Source organism: Phaenicophaeus curvirostris, chromosome Z (assembly GCF_032191515.1).
Source record: "Phaenicophaeus curvirostris isolate KB17595 chromosome Z, BPBGC_Pcur_1.0, whole genome shotgun sequence".
Classification (NCBI taxonomy): Eukaryota; Metazoa; Chordata; class Aves; order Cuculiformes; family Cuculidae; genus Phaenicophaeus; species Phaenicophaeus curvirostris.
The window spans coordinates 15,595,352-15,616,376 of NC_091431.1; the positions used below are offsets into that span (position 1 = coordinate 15,595,352).

A 21,025-nucleotide genomic window follows, 5' to 3' on the forward strand; every position below is an offset into this window, starting at 1 on the left:
CCCATCCCTGGAGGGGTTCACAAAGCTTATGTCTGTGGTGCTTGGGGACAGGGTTCAGTAGGGACAGGGTTCAGTAGGGACAGGGTGCAGGGCTGGCAGTCGCACTGGATGAGCTCAAAGGCCTTTTCCACCCTCAATCATTCCATTATTCTTCAAGTTTATGAACCAGAAATTATAAAACCAGAGTTTAGGAGGCCAATGGAATCTGCTTTTGAGGGCAAAAAGCTCCATCCAACTGGTGCAGAAAACATTGCTTCCTTTCACTCACTGCTTCCCGCTCTGTATGAGGCACCTGGTACCTCTTAACTCATCAAGGGAAACAGGAATTCTGAGTGAGTTGTGCATCATCTGTACATTTTCTGTTAACTGCCAACTGTCACCTGCTTTATGATGATTTCAGATCTGAGAAGGCAGTTTAACAAAAAATGAAGTTTGTTTCCATGATTTGAGATGGAGGACCAGGTACATTTTGCACACTCATTTCTGCTGCCACTGGGAACAAGCATTTGTGCTGCTGGTTTCTGCTTTCACTGCCTCACCTTCAGTTTCTGAACTTTGGAGAAAACCAAGCTGTATTCCTTGGGTGCTCACACCACCAGAAGCACATGAGGCTGTGCTGCTCATCTGCAAGGTCCGAAGAGGATGTGAGCAGGTACTGGGACACACCAGTCCAACACCATGTTTCTTCCCTCACCTGGGAATGGCCATCATTCACCTGCCAACAGCACGTCTTCACAAACAATTCCGGTGGGAATTTTTAACCAAAGTAATAACCTCATTTCTGAAAACTCTTGTGCTTTCGCACGAATCCTTCATGTGCTTGCCTGCACCATGGGAGTGCACCAGTTAAAGCTGGTCCCAAGAACCTGCAATCCAGCTTTGAAAACCAAAGGAATGGAAAGCAAACTTCAGCTGGATCATGGTCTGGTTGTTGGCACCATCATGGAACATTGCTGATGGTATTTCAGCGCCATTCCAGTATGGAGAGGGGCTCCAGTAAAAAGCTGGGGAGGGGCTCTTAATCAGGGAGGGCAGGGATAGGACAAGGGGGAACAGTTTTCAGCTGGAGGAGTGGAGAGTTGAGATCTTAGGAAGAAATGTTTTCCTGGGAGGGTGGGGAGGCCCTGGCCCAGGTTGCCCGGAGCAGTGGCGGCTACCCCATCCCTGGAGGTGTTCAAGGCCTGGCTGGATGGGTCTTGGAGCTCCTGATCCAGTGGGAGGTGTCCCTGCCCATGGCAGGGGTGGGACTGAATGGGATTTGCGGTCTATGGTTCTATGGTTCTGTGATTTTTCACTGTTCTTTTAAACCCGTGGTGTTCAGTTTCAGTGTGACAGAGTTTGTATCATTATTGCTGGGTTTTCTTTTCCCTTTCAATCCCTGTTCAGATCTCAGCAGCAATAACTAAAGCACCAGGAACATCACAATGCAATCTTAAAAACTTTATTAGCGTGACAGGTTCTCAGTACAGACTGCGGAGAACAGTCACAAGTGTGAATATCCCCAACTGAAATCTCCAGGCAGCCTCTCTGCAGTGCCACGTGCCAGAGCCAGATTTCATTGTCAGCACAAGTGCTTCCTCTGCAAGCCAGTGGTGAAGTGATGGCAGCGCAAGGATGCACCAGGAGATGTTCGGCAAGTTATGGAGAGGGAGGGAAACACCAAGAAGCACACGGCCTGCAGGAAAGGTGCTCGCTCCTGCCTGTTCTCTGGTGGAGAACGTGGCGTTGTTCCTCGCAGCATCACCTTCTGCCCTGTTTGGCATTCCCTTCTGGAGTGCGAGGAGCAGAAGCAAGGACTAGAAACAGTGCAAAATAACCCGAAAACCAGTCTGCCTGTTGACCTGAACTTCTCTTTGATCTCTGCTAAGGTTCATGCACCTTCTTGATTTCCACTTCTGGATGGTAATGGTGTCATTGTCACACTCGGATTTGTCTTTGTTCGGTCCAGGAGACTCCGGAAATTACGAGATAACAGTACAGATATGAGTGGAAAAAGCCCAAATCCTTATTTGGTGTGTTTTGTTATTTTAGCTACAGTTAAGGCAGCATCCAAAATACCTGTTTCATTGCTAGATGCGCTTTATGAAGCGGCAATCCCCAATTCATCAGGCTTTAGCCACCCACAGCTCACCTAGTTTCCTGCCAGGAATGACTGCGCAGCCAGCTGAGGTGGGCTGAGGGTAACTGAAGCGTGCGATATTCCAGAACACTTTAATGCATTTGCTGCAACATTTAAAACGCAAGCGCATACAAAATCTTCTGAGATTTACAGGCACTACGTGGAGATTATGTGCAAAATCTGCGGAATTTCTCTTTGGCGTTGCTATTCATTTAGGAAATACATTTCTTGCGAATATAAAGCGCTCTTTCCCTCTGAAAACTGAAGAAAATTACAAAATAGTCAAAATATATGAGTATAATAAAAGGAACAGCTAGGGGAAAAAACCAAAACCACCTTAGTCTGCTAGGGGAAAAAAAGAAACATGGAAGATGTCCAGCAAGTGTCACTGTATGGAAACAACCCAAAATAACCACAGGCTTTTAGCATCAGCATCAGCTTTTGTTCTTCGGGAGCAACGATCCACCAGCAGAAAGAAGACGTTTACATGAGGCGCCAAGGTCCTGGGGAGGAAGAAATGCAACAGGAGTGAGGAGTCCTCTTCTGTTTTATCTTGGAAAGAAGTTCACAATAAACTTGGGGAGAATTATCTGAAAGGAAAACCTCTGGTGGCAGAAATAAATCCAGGGATGGATAAGGTAGTGTTTGACAGGGACGCTGCAGAAAGGGAAGCAGCTCACTGCAACATGCAGTAACCATGCACCCTTCACAGAATCATGAAATGGTTTGGGTCAATGCGGCCACAGAGATGATGCGAGGGCTGGAGCACTTCTGCTATGAGAAGCAGCTGAGAGAGCTGGGGTTGCTCAGCCTGGAGAAGAGACGGCTGTGGGGAGACCTTAGAGCAGCTTCCAGTATGAAAAGGGGCATCAGGAAAGCTGGGGAGAGGCTCTTGATCAGGGAGTGCAGGGATAGGATGAGTGGAAAGGTTTTCAGTTGAAAGAGGAGAGATTGAGGTGAGCTCTTAGGGAGAAATGTCAGGGGGGCCTGACCCATGGCGGGGGATGGAACTGGATGGGTTTTGAGGTCCCTTCCAACCCAAACCATTCCGTGGTTCTGTGAAGCTAAGCACAAAGTATGTCACAGTGAGGGTGGAACACACACAAAGAGCGAGGCTGTGTTTGTGCCAGGAAAGCCCAGAGCAGGACTCTGATGCCTGCTATCCCTGCTCCAGCATCAGTCTGGTGCAGAAATAATGACAAAAGCTCCCTCTCCTAAAGACAAAAACAACTGGACGTGTTTGATCTTCACTGTCTGCAAAAATGTCTCCGTGAGGAAGCAGCATGCCACGCCCTGGACACCTTAGGTACATGGACCTAACGGAATTTGGCTCCACACAGTAATTCTGTACAACCTGTACAGACAAGGGGTGTGGGAAGAGAAAGTGGTTTCTGCCTGGGAACACTAAAGTTCGAAGTCTTCCATGTGCTGTGTCTAACAGTGTCTCTAACCATGTCTGAGGGCAGTTAACGAACTCACCTTTGACAACGCCAGCACAGGCTGCGTTTGTGACAGTTCAGAGAACAGAGGGAGAAATCTCACCTGTTGATGTCAATGTTTAGCTTGTTTTCTGCTTCTCAGGTTTGCTGCTGGAGGACTGTCCCTTAGCCTGAAGAGCAAGAGTCACAAAATGGTCAGAAGCTGTGGACTAAGCCAGAATCCAAAACAAAACAGTGACGAATGCTCATCAGAAGTCACACACAGCTCAGACATAAATGTGATGTGCACTTGAAACACAGAGGATTTAGCAAAATATTTTTATTTCTCCTACGTAAATAGGTTTTCACCTTTCCCCAATCATTTAGTTTGATTCAGACAAGAATCAAAGCTGACTGCCTCCCATCCTGTTTCCCAGCACTCTTTAACACAGGGCAATGATCCAGTCACACCTCAGAACACTGAAACATCCACCCTGCTAAAGGGGAGCTGAAGACCCCCACCAATTCTACATCAATTCTGAGACTGTTCTGCTGTTACAGAAACAGCTAATCCATAATTAAGGAAAATCCCATCACTTCAAGTATGAAACATGAAACTTCCAGAGGAAATGTTACTATCTAACATGTGCTTCTACCACAAAACCCAAGCAACCTGTCCCTCCTCTTCCTTTCCCTCTCCCCCCTTCCCTTATCCTTTTCCCTTTCCCCTTCCCCTTTCCCTTTTGCTTTTTCTTTCCCTTTCCTTTCTCTTTCCTTTACTTTGAAACATCTGCCAGCCTTTTCCCACTAGGTTCATCTGCACATTTATTTATGGGTAAGTGTGTGTTTTCGTTCATTTTCAAAAAATAAATAATTATAAGAACTTGAGAAAAGGATGTGTGATTGCAGGACCACTCATTTAAAACTGTCAAGGAAAGAGAGAAGTGATGGTGATCCTGACAAAGTGACAAGCACACGTAAGGTGACTCCTAGATCAGCAAATGTGGGGATGAGGAGCCTGTGGAGCGTGCACTGACCTCACTCCCTGAAAAGAATGTTTTAGACCCTGTTTATTGAAAATATCCCTTGACACAGAGCGGCACTTTTCCCTGATGTTCACACATACAAAAATAGATTGAGTTCAACACATTGATGTGAATTTCTCCCCAATGCAATATCCATGTAATATGAATCCAAAATCCAGCTTCCCCCCTTCCCTGCTTACAGCACATGGTAACCATGACCACCTATATGTATGTTCCTACCTTTTTAGGGTCTCCGGATTTTCCTTTACCCTTCTGGGTCGGCTTCGTGGTGATGGTTTGCTTTCCGCTTTTGTCCTACACTCCAGAGAAAAATCAATAATTACAGTTACAAACAGGGCGGAGAACTGAGAGATCCTGGTTCAACACTGGCCTTAATGCAGTGTTTGGAACGCAGCTGGTACGACAGGAGGGTGTGTGATGCCTGTCATCACTGCCCTTAGCCTACATCACGCTGTACACACGTTTCGTACTGGGGAGACTGGGGCAGCAGAAAGCGGGTCTGCGTGGGCAGGGACTGCGTTAATTACAAAGCAACAAAGCTGCAGCGGAGAGTTTAGCTCTGAAGCTCACAAGCAAATAAAACAGCACTTAAAACACTCAGAGTTTGCCTTCAGCTGTTGGAGGATTTGGAATCAAGGAGAGCACTTGAGGGAGAACTGCAGTAGTTGGGAGAGCCATGTGGAAACACAACCATTTCCCCCCAGGAATCACATCTGATTTGAACGTGTCAGAGCTGCTGCTTCTCTCACCCCCAGAAAGGAACAAACACACCATGAACACATGGATAATCAACGTCTTAATTATTACAGAATCATTATAGAATCTCTAGGTTGGAAAAGACCTTTGAGATCTTCAAGTCCTACCGTATCCATCCACTACTAAATCACATCCCCAAGCACCTCATATGTTAAACTCCTCCAGGGATGGGAACTCCACAACCTCCCTGGGCAGCCTCTGCCAGTGCCTGACAACCCTTTCTGTGAAGAAGTTTTTCCTGATGTCCAATCTAAACTTTCCCTGGTGCAGCTTGAGGCCAAACCCTCTTGTCCTACCACCTGTCACTTGGGAAAAGAGACCAACACCCACCTCACCACAACCTTTCTGGGGGTTGTAAAGAGTAACGAGGCCTCCCCTCAGACTCGTTTTCCCCAGGCTGAACAGCCCCCAGGCTCCTCATAACCCTTGATCTCCAGCCCCTTGTCCAGCTCTGTTCCCTTCTCTGGATGAACTCCAGCATCTTAGTGTCCTTCTTGGAGCGAGGGGTCCAAAACTAAACTAGGATTTGAGGTGCTGTCTCACCAGTGCTGAGTACAGGAGCACAGTCACTGCCCTGGTCCTGCTAGCCATGCCGTTTTTGGTATATTGTGAATGAAAATGAACTCCTGTCACACAGAATTCCACCTGGGAACTGGTTATGCTTCCATAGAGAGTTAAGTCTTCACTGTCACTACACTGGCTTGGTCAAATCAAAGACTGAGCAAATTCACACTTTGTTTTCCTTTCTCTGTGCAGGAAGCAAGCAGGTCACTATGCCAGGAGAAGCAGGATGGGCTGTCAGGAGCCAGCAGCAGATGAGACAAGAGCAGCTGCTCTACCCAGAGAGGCGTAAACACCATTCCCCGTCCAAAAGTTGCCATAGGGAGGGACCAGGACCTGGGATAGGACAGTCAAAGCAGGGTAAGAGCCTAACAAGAGGGAGGTACTGGTTCTGAATAAGTTTGTACAATTTGAACACCTGTGGAAGACAAAAGGAGCCCACAGCTTTGGCACCCTGGGCTTCTCTGCCTGGGCAGCAGTAAGGGGCCTGGAAAGCATGGAGAATGTCTCGAAGCTGCATAGGACCTCCCCCTCTGCCCAACTACATGGCAGCAAACACCAGGTTAGGAGCAGGCAGAATGAACGTCTGACAGCGACTCCTGTCACATGTGGACCAAGCCTCAGTCCCTGCTTCACCCCCTTTCTCACACGTTCAGCGTTCTGCTGGAAAACCCTGCCAGCTGTCTGCCAGCTGTCTTTAAGATGGTTTTATGACAAAGAAACGCTCCATTTCTCATTGCAAGACAGCTCCAGTCCATTTCTTCTTTGTCTTTCTTGTCAGCTCTACCATTTTCTCTTAACACACCAGGAAGGACATAGAGGTGCTGGAGCATATCTGAAGAAGGGGAGTGGAGCTGGTGAAGGGTCTGGAGCCCAGGGGTACTGAGAGTGGCTGAGGGACCTGGGTTTATTCTGCCTGGAGAAGAAGAGGCTGAGGGGAGACTTAAAAGCTCTCTGCAGCTCCTGGAAAGGAGGTTGTGGTGAGGCAGGTGTTGGTCTCTTCTCCCAAGTGACAAGTGATAGGACAAGAGGGAATGGCCCCAAGGTGTGCCAGAAGGGGTTTAGATTGAATATTATGAAAAGCGTCTTTACCATTAGAGTGGTGAAGCTCTGGAAGAGGCTGCCCAGGGCAGGAGTAGAGTCCCCATCCCTGGAAGGGTTCTAACAGAGGGAGGTCATGGCACTTCGGGACATGGTTGAGCTGGCATGGTGGTGTTGGACTAATGGTTGGACTGGATGAGCTGAGAGACGAGCTTTTCAAACCTCAATGATTCTGTGATTCTAAAAAATTCTTTTCTACTCCTGACATTCCTCACTGCAAAATCCCCTTAAACTGTTTCTCAGCTCCAGCCTACAAATGATGCTGGGCAGTGCATGCAAGCATCACAGAGAGCTTCCTCTGTCTCCCTACACCTTTGGACACTCTAATCTGTACAAGATCTGCTACAAAATCCCCTGCTCAACTTACTTCTCCAAGACTGTCTTGCCTCTCTAAAAGACCCTAAACACCACAAACCTTCCTCCTTCCAATTATTTAGTACACAGCAAGATGCATCACATTATGTCAACCACAGCAAGGAAACCACAGCATCCAGACAGTCACTTCCAAAGAGGCCAGCACTAAACATAATCCAACCTACTGCAAAGGAAAGCAGGGAACTTTCACAGAGTAATGAAAAATTGCTTATTTTGCAAGTTATTAGCAGAAAATACCTACCTTTGAGTGCTTTGGTGTGGCAGAAGCCTTTGCACAAGTACTTAAGTCACCTGATAGGGCATCAATAGCCGCAGAGTCATCTGTGGGCTTCTGCAATGATATAAATTCTGAAGTCACATGCTGTGCAAACACTTCCTACAGCCCAATTAATGACTAAGGAATTTATGCCTGCTTTAATTATCCCTTTATTGGTAAAAAACAGCCCCAGACTCTACATGCCTCTTTGAACAGAGATGTCTCTCTGAGGGGTCCAAGTTACACAGTTTCTTTGAATACTGGACTTGAACATTCACAGTGTAGTTATGCATAAAACCTGTATTTATTTTAAGGACAGCTTTGCTCTCCATACTGTTGCACCTACTGCACTCACTGTTAATGGGAACTGGAGTGGTTCATGCCTTGAGTCTACTAAACAGCACACAGCACAAAGCAAACACAGAGCATAGATATCACAAATATTACCTTTGGTTCTTTGTGCTTGGCATCATCCTTTGCAGTTCTCTCTCCTGGTTTACCCTGGGGAAGAAGAAAGATTACATCCTCATTTTGGACTGGTCAGATTAGTTTTAAGATATAGATTCTTAGAGTAGTTTGAGTTGGAAGTGACATCTAAGCCCACCCAGTTCCACCCTCTGCCATGGGCAGGGACACCTCCCACGGGATCAGGCTGCCCAAGGCTCCATCAAACCTGACCTTGAACACCACCAGGGATGAGGCACCTACAGCTTCTCTGGGCAACCTGTTCCAATGCCTCACCACTCTCATGGTGAAGAAATTCCTCCTTATGTCTAGTCTAAATTTGCCCCTTACAATTTAAAGCCATTTCCCCTTGTCCTATCACTCCATACATTCATAAAAAGTCCCTCCCCAGCTTTCGTGGAGCTCCTTCAGGTACTGGAAGCTACTCTAAGGTCTCCCCGGAGCCTTCTCTTCTCCAGGCTGAACAACCCCAACTCTCTCAGCCTGCCCTCATAGCAGAGGAGCTCCAGCCCTCGCATCATCCTTGTAGCCCTCCTCTGGACCTGTTCCAACAGTTCCATATCTTTCTTATGCTGAAGATTCCAGAACTGGACACAGTACTCCAGATGAGGTCGCACAAGAGAGGAATAGAGGGGCACAATCATCTCCCTTGCCCTGCTGGCCATGCTTCACCTGGTGCAGCCCAGGATACAGTTGGCATTGCCTGCTCATATTGAACTTCCCATCAGTCAGCACCCCAAAATCCTTCTCTGTAGGGAGAAGTACTGTGGGTTGACATTGCAAGTTCACAGATCACCAAGAAAGCTGAAACATTCTGGACTGATTTTTTTATTTCTCATGCTACGTATTTAAAGTCAGCTCACGATGTGTTTCCATGCTCTGTTCATTTGACTATGTCTGCTATATCGTCTCTCTACCCTTACAGTCTACTGGAAAAACAGCTTCCTCATCCAGAAAAGTCACTGTCAGAGCAGTCACAAGCTCCAGTGGACGTCAGTTTCACAGGTCTTTAGCTGCACCACCGAGGCTGTACTTATGTACACCCGAGCCTGGAACAAAACTCCTCGGAATTAACAAGCATTATTACCCACAGATAGCAAGTATGTCCAGGACATTGATTGCTACTGGTTGGTTCAATAGGAGTTATTTGCTTAGATTACAGTAGCCTTCCAGCACTGAAAGGGGCTCCAGGGAAGCTGGGGAGGGGCTCTTGATCAGAGAGTGCTGGGATAGGATGACAGAGAATGATTTTAAGGTGAAAGAGGGGAGATGAGACAAGAACTTAGGAAGAAATGTTTTCTTCTGAGGGTGGTGAGGCAGGTGGTGAGGTCCTGGACCAGGCTGCACAGAGAAGTGGTGGCTGCCCCATCCCTGGAGGTGTTCAAGGCCAGGCTGGATGGGGCTTGGAGCCCCTGATCCAGTAGAAAGTGTCCCCGCCCGTGACTGGGGATGGAACTGGATGGTCTTTGAGGTTCTGTCCAACCCAAAACATTCCAGGATTCTAAGATTACCCCATTTAAAAAAAAAGATAAAAACATTATACTTGTTTTTTAATTTTTTTATTTTAGCTAAACACATGCAAGGATGCACACAGCTCCTCCAAGGACAAGGTATTTACTTGTTTAACCCTAATATAAAAATATCATTCACTTACTTACTCATCTTCCCCGTCCTCCCTATAATTCCAAGAGGACAGACTGGCTCATATGCACAAATTTCTGGTGTTGCAATAAGACAGCCCAATAAAAACTAACAAAGCTTCTCCTCACCTGCTTGCCAGACTCCAGAAGTTTTTGATACTCAGGAGGGATAGTATCATCTCTTTCTCCAAGCTTGTCTCTGTGTTCAGATTTAGCCTTTTCCTGAAAGCATTTGACTTATTAACAACTTTAATACTTGTGTTAGAAAGATAAGTGAAAAGGAAGACAGTGCTCCTTAAACTTACGGCAGATGCTTTTTTTTGAATTTAAATCTTAAAGATACCAGAAAAAAACCCATATTCACTCCACTATGAAGTGTTTCATGCCTGAAAGTTTTAAAGTTACGAGTTTACACATTGATAATTTAAATATATATGTATATATATACTAAAGCACCTGCTTGGATATAAGTTGTTTTTTCAGGATATCGTTGAAGAACATTTTTCTGTTTGTTAATGCAGACATTAAGGGTCTCTTTTTTTTCCTGTATTTTTTGAACATTAGTACTTTCCATGCCTTTGTGCAGAACAACAGATAGAGAAAGGTGGGCTCCTACCAGGCTATCTAAACCCATTCCTACAGCATCCAACAACTTCCACACTGGAGCCTGTTCTGGGATTAGAAATCTCCTCCCAGATTCCAGACTAAATTTATTCATGGGCCGCTTATGGTGCCTTTTTCTCCAGTAATGTCTTCTACCTTAAAATATTCACTTTATAATTTACTATTATGCAGAAATGCATCTGGTTTTCAAAGCAGCAGAAAACTCTTTATACAATAATGTGAGAAAGACTGAATGGAGACAAAATGAGCACAAACAAGTAAGTTAAAAAATGGGACTGATTAAACAAACATGTCCCTTGATGCATTTGGTATTTATGGGGTCATAAAAGTAAAGTCTGACAAAAAGAAGGATGAAAAATTAATTTTAGAAACACAGGCCAGAGAAGACACCTCAAAACCAACCAGAATCATGATAATAAAAGGCACTGAAATCAAATTACAGCAAATTTCCTGTAATATTTCAATGCTTACCTTCAAGTGGCTAAAGTATATTAACTAATGCAACATTTTTCACAAACATATGAGTAATCCAGCTGATTGGAGAGTGGTTGCTGTGCCTACATGGAGGACAATATAAAAGTATGGGGTTTTTTGTAGTAACCTTGCTCCTACACCTGTGAGCATGTAAGAAGTACTGCAGTACACTGTACACCATAAGAAACCCCAGATCTCTAAGAAGGGAAGTAACTTTCTTAGATTTAGGGTTTGGGTTTTTTTAAGAGTTTTTTTTTTTTAGTTTTTTTGTTTGTTTGTTTGTTTGTGGGTTTTTTTATCCCCACAGGCTTCACAAGTTTTAGAACGCCTTTTGTTACCTTTACTTTATCCACAACTGGTTTGTTCTCATCAGGGTCAGGCTCCCTCTGCCCTAGGGAATCAGACAGGAGATCCAAGGCATCATCCATCTCTTTTCCTCCCTAACACAAAGTATAAACACACTCATGAGAGCAAATCTGCCATGAAAATAATTTAGTCCATCAAGCTAAATCAAGCACTGACTAATGAACTGTCAACTTCAGTGAATAATGAACAATCAGCTTCTCCCTTTTTAATTAAAAGATGCTGCAATAGCTGGGGAAAATACTTACAGAACATTTAGAGCTACAAAAAATCTAAGTGCAAAAAGGGCTTATGGAATTTATTTTAATGGCTTTCTTTTATTACACGTAAGCCCACTGATCTAATAAAAACCTAAAGATGGATTCATACACTTTGCAAACATCGCTGTCGCTGCAGATTGGCTGCCAGGGAAAGGTCAATCTTAATTACAACTCCTTAACATTCTCATCTCCACCACAGGTATGGTCTTTTGCTAACTCACACCAGTTCTATTCAAACACTCATTAGAAAGAAAGCCCTTAAAACCAGCTAAAGCCCAGGAAGGAAGAGCTGTCAGGCTGGAAACACGAGAGGGAGCTCCCATTGCATGGATTAAAACGGAGGAAGAATGAGGCATTGCGATGACATGCAAGGCAGGATAGTGCTCCTGGTTTGGAAAGAAGGTCAGGATGCTGCTTCAATTAACCTGGAACTACTTGTTTCACAGCCTTGGCAGATGCCTTCATCACTATGGCCACGACTGCACTGTTATTACTTTAAATGTTCCCACCAACTAATCAAGGTTAGGGTTAGGGTTAGGGTTAGGGTTAGGGGTCAACCAGGAAAAGAATAGTGTAGTTTGGCTGGAGGCCCAAGGAACCACTTGGGTGCAGGTAACTGCCTGCATCGCCCACAGAAAGGAAATACACGTGTCCGCTGATCTCAGCAGCGCTGGAGTGATCACAACAGGATGGGGTACTTCCTTTCTCAAGCCAGGCAACGAGGTTCCAAAGGCAGGCTGCAATTCCACAGTGAGGGGAACGCAGACAAGACCAGCCTTTGCTGTTACTTGAACACAAAGTGCTCAGAAACTCACACTTTCTTTTCCCAGAGGGAACATTTTCTTTCCCCCAATAACCTGTATTAGCAATTAACTATTTAACTTCCATCTCTCTCCATCCATCAGCTACTACTCTGGGATAGGGATCTATGGAGGATGCTGCTTACTGAGGCAGAGGCTGGAGGAGCTGCTGAGTGCACTGAAGAAACGGTTGCAGCAGAGATAACATCTGAGGAATCTGCAGGCTTTGCACCCTTCTTGGTTTTCTGAAATGAGAGACATCATCTTTACTAACACAGAGGAATGAAAGTATTAAAATGAGCACCAAATTGCATGCATCTGAAATGCAACACCCATACAGTTTTATTTCCAGGACTTTATTTTCATTTGAAACTTTACTCATTAATGATTGAAGCCCCCTCATGGGAAGCATCGTGCAACCAGTTTACATCTCAGTTTGTTCATGTTCAATTTTACATTTCAACTACTGACTTACACCTTGGCACAGCTCAGAGGCAGCTGAACATGACTTAAAATCATGGAATAATGGAATCATTAAGGTTGGAGAAGACCCCAGACTTAACTGTCAGCGTAACTCCACCATGCTTGCTAAATCCTGTCCCGAAGTCCCACATCTACACATTTTCTGAACCCCTCCAGGGATGGGGACTTCACCCCTGCCCTGAGCAGCCTCTGCCAGGGCTTGACCACTCTGTCAGTGAGGACATTTCTCCCAATGTCCCATCTAAACCCCTCCTGGCACAACCTGAGGCTGTTTCCTCTCATTCTATCCCTTGTTCCTTAGGAGAAGAGACCAGCACCTCCCTCGCCACAACCTCCTTTCCTCAGCTGCTCCCAGAACCCCTGGGCTCCAGACCTTTTACCAAGGCCACCTACATTCCCAAGCAATACTTTCAAAATCCTTAACTACAAAGCATTACTTCTGCAAGAAACTGGTGAAAATATGACAAATAACATACCAAGCTTTTTTTCCTTTTTAAAGTCCTGATCTCCTACCAGTTTATTGCAAAAAAACATTTCAGAGTTTTAGTTATTGAACTTTACTTAAGGAAGTTTATATAAAATTAACGTGGACAAATAGAATAACAGGATGACTGAAACAATTTGAAAACAAAACAGAACTTCAGACATCAAATACACTCACCTTAATTGCAGTTGGTGCAGGTAATAGTGCAGAAGGTGATGGAGAACACGAAAATCCTTCCGTCAAACCCTCTAAAAGATCATTTTCACTCATGGGCTATCATTAAAAACAAATAAAAGGAGGCTTTTAAGCTTTTTCATGTATTAGTAGGCAACATAGTCTATATCCAATTTTAAACTGAACTCTGGGAAATGATATCGACATTTGGGGAAGTAATTAATGAATGAAACATTTATCTGAATGTTCACTTTCTTACCTGAGGCTTTTCTTCTGGTTTTGGTAAGAGCAGTTTTCCATCTTTATCCTACAAAAGACAAATCCTCTGATATTAGACCAACCAGCCTTTGAATGACCATGCAAGAAAAGTGCTCTGAGAGCAGTCATGGAACGACAAAATCTTACACTAAAGAATGATGTAACCTGTAGCCTCGAGCATCCCCACAGTTACTCAAGGTGCCACTTAAAACACACAGATCCTGAGACTTAAAAACACCTGAGTGATGAAAAGTGATTCGGTATGTGGAATTCTGAGCTTCCCTACTTCCTGTATCAATTTTCATGAAACAGCACAATTAATAAATAAAATCCCAGATGCCAGACCAGTTACACCATTCCTGAATGCAGAGTCTGGAAAGGCTGAATCTTTTCACACAGGCAGATGTGGCCGAACTTGGACCAGCCTCATCTCTACCTAAGCAGACCTTTTACGTCAAATGAGTTATGTAGTGAGGTTTGTTTGTGGAAACAGCACCTCAAAGCATTGCTGTTTTTAACAGCTTTGGCCAATTGCGATTTCTGAAGTTCTAAAGTACAGAAAGCTACTGAAAGACTCCAGTGCACTCAACTCAGCCAAAATTATTCACCTGGTGCTTCTGTCTAAACCTGTCATGTGCCTATGTAACTATCTAACAGCAGATGTCAGATATTCAAGAAATACAAAACAGAATGTTTATCTACTATAAAAATGGTTGAACTAAACCTCAGCATTTTGAAATGAAATGGCATTTCAGTTTTATCCATAAATTCTGAAGAGTGAAAATATGACTAAAACAGCAAATAAATTACTTTGGATTCAGTCAGTCTGTACTCAGGAGGAATGGTTTCTTCATCTTCACCCAGTTTCTTGTATTCTTCCTGTCTGGTTTTCTCCTGCAAAGGCAAAATAAAATGCATTAATAAAATGAAATATCTACATCACAATAGAAATGCGTGCAGCAAGCTTTCGAAGTCTTCAGTCTACTGATTCAGAATAGCCTTTCAATCTGACTACCAGATAAAAAACCTCATGCAAATTTAAAGACAGCCCTTTTTCTTGAGAAAGCCTTAATTTCTCTGCCGCCTGCTTAATCCTTTCCCGATCCGAAGTTGTTCTTCCTATTTCAACAACGATAGCGGAGTTAAGTAAACGGAAAAACACAGACCAAGAACAAGAGCACAAGCATAGCATTACACCTCTGTGTCTTAATTATTCTGAAACCCCCTCAACAGCTATGGGGCTGCACGCAGAGTAGGCCTGAAAAGAGACAACAGCAGCCAACTCCAAAAGGACAAACTCCCCATAAAAGTTATTCTGGAAGAGGACAACTAAGAAAAGACAGTGAAGCCAACTTTGGGAATTCTCATTTGACAGAATTCCAGCCCACCAGAAGAGCTGTCCTCTGGTTTTGGCACCAGCCAACATCATCTACCCGTGGTTTTGGGTGGGAGATGGGGGTAGACTGTGATTGTTGACAACACTCCTGCAGACAGAATGGACGTATTTCAGTGACTGACTTAGGGCCCCTGTTAAAATTACAAAACCTGTGAAAAAAACATAGAATCATGGAATGGATTAAGTTGAAAAGGACCTCGAAGCCCATCCAGTTCTACCCCCTACCATGTGCAGGGACAACTCCCACTGCATCAGGGGCTCCAAGACACATCCAACCTAGCCTTGAACACCTCCAGGGATGGGGCAGCCACCACTGCTCTGGGCAGCCTGGGCCAGGGCCCCCCATCCTCACAGGAAAACATTTCTTCCTAAGATCTCGTCTCAATCTACCCTCTTCCAGCTGAAAACTGTTCTCCCTTGTCCTGCTCCTGCACTCCCTGATCAAGAGCCCCACCCCAGCTTTCCTGGAGCCCCTCTCAGTACTGGAAGCCGCTCTAAGGTCTCCCCAGAACCGTCTCTTCTCCAGGCTGAACAATCCAAACTCTTTCAGCCTGGCCTCATATAGGAGACGCTCCAGCCCTCAGATCATCCCCATGGCCTCCTCTGGAACCATTTCAACAGTTCCACCTCCTTCTTATGTTGGGGATTCCAGAACCGGACACAGGGCTCCAGGTGGGGTCTCAGGAGAGTTGAGCAGAGTGGCAGAATCATGTCCCTGGCCCTCCTGGTCCCACGGCTTCGGATGAAGCACAGGACACAGCTGGTTTCTCAGCTGCAAGCACATGTTGCCAGCTAAGTTATGTGACATTCCTAACTTGAACACCTCATAATAAACTTGGATCCTGTTGAATAAGGACCATAGTGGACACCACTTCTGATGTGCAGGTTAATGCAGCTTTAGCTTAGCTGCAGAACACAAGGCAAAGCCAGTTTCCAGAAGCTGAAAGAATTATTGTACTGTAACAGGCAGAATAACTAAGAACATGTATTCACTGTCAAAATCCTGCTATTATGTCATAAACAGAACACAACTTGCTTTACAAGTAAATTTTGTTTTAAAAATAGTGAAAATGTTATTTCTGAGATGTTTCTAGCCTGATGAAATACAGTAATACTGAAGATAATGATATCAAAAGGCTATTTTTCACTTCCTGGAGAAAAGAAGGCTGTGATGAGACCTTAGAGCAGCTTCCAGTACTGAAAAGGGCTCTGGGAAAGCTGGGGAGAGGCTTTTTCCAAGTGCCTGGAATGACAGGATGAGAGGAATGGCTGTAAATTGGAAGGGGGAAGATTTTGATTGCACATTAGGAAGAAATTCTTCCTGATGAGGGTGGGGAGACCCTGGCCAGGTTGCTCAGAGCAGTGGTGGCTGTCTCATCCCTGGAGGTGTTCAAGGCCAGGCTGGATGGGGCCCCTGATCCAGTGGGAGGTGTCCCTGCCCATGGCAGAGGATGGAACTGGATGGGCTTTGAGGTCCCTTCCAGCCCAAACCATTCCGTGATTCTATGATTTTTTGTAGTCTGCTTGTTTCCTTTACCTGAACTTTGTCCACAGCAGGTTTATTTTCATCTGGATCAGGCTCCCTCTGCCCTAGGCTACTGGACAGGGCTTCCAGTGCTTCGTCTGCCACGTGACTGACCTGTAAGGGTATCAACAGAATAGAAAACAACTCTCAGTTTGGATTTCAGCTGCAGCTGAAGAGACTTGTTTGAGCAGCACCACCACCAGCTGTGTGTTACTGATGGTGAAAATGGAGCAGTAAACCAAAAAACTGTAATGTTTCTCTTCCTCGTTGTCCTCACAGCTGGGATCATCTGAGCTCAGGGCACAAGGAACCTTTGACAGGGGTTGCTTTGTAAGGCTTCTCCTTCACAAAGACTGACTCACAGCTAAAATGTTCTGCACAGCGGAAGATGCTTTTTTGGGCAGCACCCAGCCTTTGTGTCAACTCTACCGAGGGAGAACATGCAATTCAGAAGCGAGAATCCTGACAATATGCTCTACCACTGCATAAATGAAGTTTCCCTTTAGTTTCAGCCAGGACTACTCACTGGAGACACTGCCGATGGAGCTGAAGACTGCACAGTGCAAGCTGTTGCACGAGGGATGACTTCATCCTTAGTAGTTTTTGCAGGCACAGGAGCTGGAGGCTTCTGAAATAGAACAATTACACTGCATTTTACCAAATATGCTCAGAAACCCAAAAAGTACCTGTTACGTGGCTTTTTTTTTTCTAAAGAAAATCCAGTACAAAACAAGAAAGATAAGTTTAAAGGTAGAAGGCCTCTGTTAAGCACTAACTGCCAATACTGCACGTTCTGCTGGAGGCAATGGAGCCAGGAAACAGAAAACAGAAGATGTTTTTCTTAGAAGAACACTACCGGTATCATAGAATCATAAACAGAATCATTTGGTTGGAAAAGAGCTTTGAGTCCAACTGTACCTGTCCACTACTAAACCAACTCCGAGCACTTCATCTGCCCATTTTTCCTGATGTCTAATCTCAACTTGACCTGGTGCAACTGCAGGCCATTTCTTTCATCCTATCATCTTCTCCTTGTGAGAAGACACCAACACTCCACTCACCACATCCTCCTTTCAGTGAGTTGTAGACAGCGATGAGGTCTCCCCTCAAACCCCTATTCTCCAGGTTAAACAACCCCAGTTCCCTCAGCCACATCTCATAACCCTTGTTCTCCGGGCCTTTCCCCAGATCCGTTCCATTCTCTGAATGTGCTCCAGCCCCTCAGTGTCCTTCTTGGAGTGAGGAGACCAAAACTGAACCCATAACTTGAGGTGCAGCCTCACCAGTGCTGAGTCCGGGGGCACAATCCCTTCCCTGCTCCTGCTGGTCACGCTGTTTCTGGTATAAGCCAAGATGACACTGGCCTTCTTGGCCACTTGGGCCACTGCTGGCTTATGTTCAGCCGCTGTCGACCAACACCCCTGGGTCCCTGTCCTCCAGGCAGCTTTCCAGCCACTCTTACCCAAGCCTGGAGCTGCATGGGCTTGCTGAGCCCCAAGTGCAGGACCCGACACTTGGTCTGGTTGAACCTCATCCCGTTAGTCTCAGCCCATGGATCCAGGCTGTCCAGGTCCCTCTACAGAGGCTCCCTGACCTCAGTCCAACACTCCCACCTAGCTCAGTGTCATCTGTGAACCTAGTAAGCCTTAGGACAACCACAAGTGTCTGCACCTTTGGTGAACTTTGGAAGACTTACTTTGGCTGAGTTGCTGGGCTTCAGTGGCTTGGACTCCACCGCAGGCTGTACAGGGCAGGCAAAGTCTTTTGAAAATTCATCAACAAGATCCGATTCATTCAAAGGCTGCAAAAAAAACATACAGTACAGTTGAATCACTGCGTGGTTTTAATTTATTTTTTCGGGAATTACATCTGAGCTTTTGAGTAAGCAGAAAAACTTTTGTAGCCTACACCAAAATAACCTTCCACATCCACTTGCAGCAAAACAGCATGATTATCACGGAACGCAAGACTGGGAAACCCACTTCTCAGAATGAGTCAGCTGCTTTGTTAACGAATGTCAAAGCTAACATAGAGAACATTATGTTCAATGCTGTTAACAGGATGACTGAAAGGGAAAATACAGCCTCTTCATTAGAAAAAAAATAATATTAATATTTACTAGATAGTATTTACTATAACAGCACCATGTTGTTATAATACTTCAAGTATGAATTACAATCAACTATGCCCTGGGCTGCATCACAAGCAGCACTTCCAGCAGGGCGAGGGAGGGGATTCTGCCCTCTGCTCTACTGGGACACCACCTGGAGCCTTGTGTCCAGTTCTAGAATCCCCAGCAGAAGAAGGACATGGAACTGTTGTAATGGGTCCAGAGGAGGCCACAGAGATGATGTGAGGGATGGAGCCCCTCTGCTATGATGACAGGCTGAGAAGGTTGGAGTTGTTCAGTTTGGCCAAGAGAAGGCTCTGGGGAGACCTGAGAGCATCTTCCAGTACTGAAAGGGGCTCCAGGAAAGCTGGGGAGAGGCTTTTTCTAAGGGCATGGAGTGACAAGACAAGGGGGAACAGCTTTAAATTGGAATGGGGAAGATTTAGATTGGACATTAGGAAGAAATTCTTCCTGATGAGGGTGGGGAAGCCCTGGCCCAGGCTGCCCAGAGAAGCTGTGGCTGCCCCATCCCTAGAGATGCTCAAGGCCTCGTTGGATGGGGCTTTGAGCCCCTGATCCACTAGGAGTTGTCCCTGCCCTTGGCAGGGAGTGGAACTGCATGGGCTTTGAGTTCCCTTCTAATCCAAATCATTCTATGGTTGTATGACATACAGGTAGTAGAAACCAGCACTACTGATTATGAGTCTCTCATTGCATTTTTTTTCCAGCAGAAGCGCAATTCCCTGGGTGACAGTGTTAGCTGGAAGGTTTCATGGTTTGTGCTCTGGCTGCTGACCCTCAGTGGTTTTCACCAAGCACGTTTTAGTGAAAAGGGAATGAACTACAGTCTTAGTTCCCTGCTGTACGATCTATGACAGCCTGTGGATGCTATGTGATCCAATACAACGTGTCTTCTACATTTACGTGTTCTGTTACTAATGTTTACTCTAATAAAAGGCCAACAGCATCCTGGCTTTGATCAGAAACAGAGTGGCCAGTAGGAGCAGGGAAGGGATCGTCCTCCTGAACTCAGCAGTGGTGAGACCATATCTCAAATCCTGGGTTCAGTTTTGGGCCTCTTACTCCAAGAAGGACATTGAAGGCCTGCAGCTTGTCCAGAGAAGGGAATGGAGCTGGGAAGGGTCTGGAGAACAAGGGTTATGAGAGATGGCTGACAAACCTGAGGTTGTTTAGTCTGGAGGAGGCTGAAGGGAGACCTCATTGCTCTCTGCAGCTCCTGGAAAGGAGGTTGGAGCCAGGTGGGTGCTCGTCTCTTCTCCCCAGTGACAGGGGACAGGATGAGAGGAAATGGACACAAGTTGCGCCAGGAGAGGTTTAGAATGGTTATTAGGAAAAACAGCTTTACTGACAGAGCAGTGAAGCCTTGGTAGAGGCTGCTCAGATCAGTGGTTGATTCTCCATCCCTGGGGGCCATTCAAACAGCGTGTGACTGTGGCATTTCAGGACATGGTTTAGTAGACACAGGGGTGCTGGAGTGATGGTTGGACTGGATAAGCATAGAGGTCTTTTCCAATCTCATTGATTCTATGATTCTATACAGCTTTCTTTTGTGCCAACAGACATTTCTGTAACTCTCTCCTGTCTTACTTATCTCAAAATGTTAATCTTGCAATGACCTCTTCGTTCACATCCAGCAGCTTTAGCTTGACACTTCAAGTTTTGTGCAAGGAAAGAAACACACAAGCAAAGCAGGAGACTTACATAAATTGCACAGAGAGAGGAGACAGAAAGGGATAAAACAGGGTAACTATTCACCCTCCTACAATATTGTCAGGTTTCTAACCTTAGGCTTTTCTTCAGGCTTCGGCAATATTGGTTTTCCATCCTTATCCTAGAAGTAAAGTAAGCATTACTGACATTTTTCCATTGTTATAACAAGTGCTGAAACACCAGCAAAAATAACATAAAATAAATCATGCATACAAGGGTAAATCAGTGGCACAGTAACATGAATTCCCCCAAACAGGGAGAAACCTTACACAGCTGGGTAGGAGGATAAAAAAAGCAAATGTGATGTCCACATCACAATCCAAATGAGCAAAGAGACCAAAAACTGTTTGTGCCTATTGGGATCAAGATTCAGTGGAAATTAATTCCTTAGGAAACCAGCAGGAATTCACCCAGTAGTAAAATAAGCCCTTGAGTGCAAAAGACAAACTTCTGCACTTGAAGAAACAGAGCGTTAAATCCAAGCTCTGAGGTGAGGCAGACTTGAAATCTCTAAAAAAGAAGGGCAAAACCGCTCGTCTGAAAACAGAATGCTTTGAGGCCAGACCAGTTTACACAGCAGTCTCTCTAACATCAGCTACACTAGTA

The 21,025-nt window shown here is 45.2% G+C and overlaps 1 protein-coding gene across 4 annotated transcripts in view; it reads right to left on the minus strand.

Annotated features, from left to right (window-relative positions):
* Positions 1-1,425: 1,425 nt before the first annotated feature.
* Positions 1,426-21,025, minus strand: part of CAST (calpastatin) — a 76,567-nt gene continuing 56,967 nt past the window's right edge. For 3 of the 4 annotated variants that reach the window (XM_069881068.1, XM_069881069.1, XM_069881071.1), the window contains 15 exons: positions 20,493-20,540; positions 18,275-18,379; positions 17,105-17,206; positions 16,591-16,692; positions 14,468-14,551; positions 13,659-13,706; positions 13,403-13,498; positions 12,405-12,503; positions 11,174-11,275; positions 9,867-9,959; positions 8,080-8,133; positions 7,618-7,707; positions 4,803-4,882; positions 3,662-3,728; positions 1,426-2,622 (listed from right to left, as the gene is read on the minus strand). In XM_069881068.1, coding sequence (XP_069737169.1) covers positions 3,671-3,728; positions 4,803-4,882; positions 7,618-7,707; positions 8,080-8,133; positions 9,867-9,959; positions 11,174-11,275; positions 12,405-12,503; positions 13,403-13,498; positions 13,659-13,706; positions 14,468-14,551; positions 16,591-16,692; positions 17,105-17,206; positions 18,275-18,379; positions 20,493-20,540 — 1,161 coding nt within the window. In that variant the 3' untranslated portion in view covers positions 1,426-2,622; positions 3,662-3,670. The remainder of the gene's footprint in view (positions 2,623-3,661; positions 3,729-4,802; positions 4,883-7,617; positions 7,708-8,079; positions 8,134-9,866; positions 9,960-11,173; positions 11,276-12,404; positions 12,504-13,402; positions 13,499-13,658; positions 13,707-14,467; positions 14,552-16,590; positions 16,693-17,104; positions 17,207-18,274; positions 18,380-20,492; positions 20,541-21,025) is intronic. The other variant, XM_069881070.1, reaches the window with a different exon arrangement.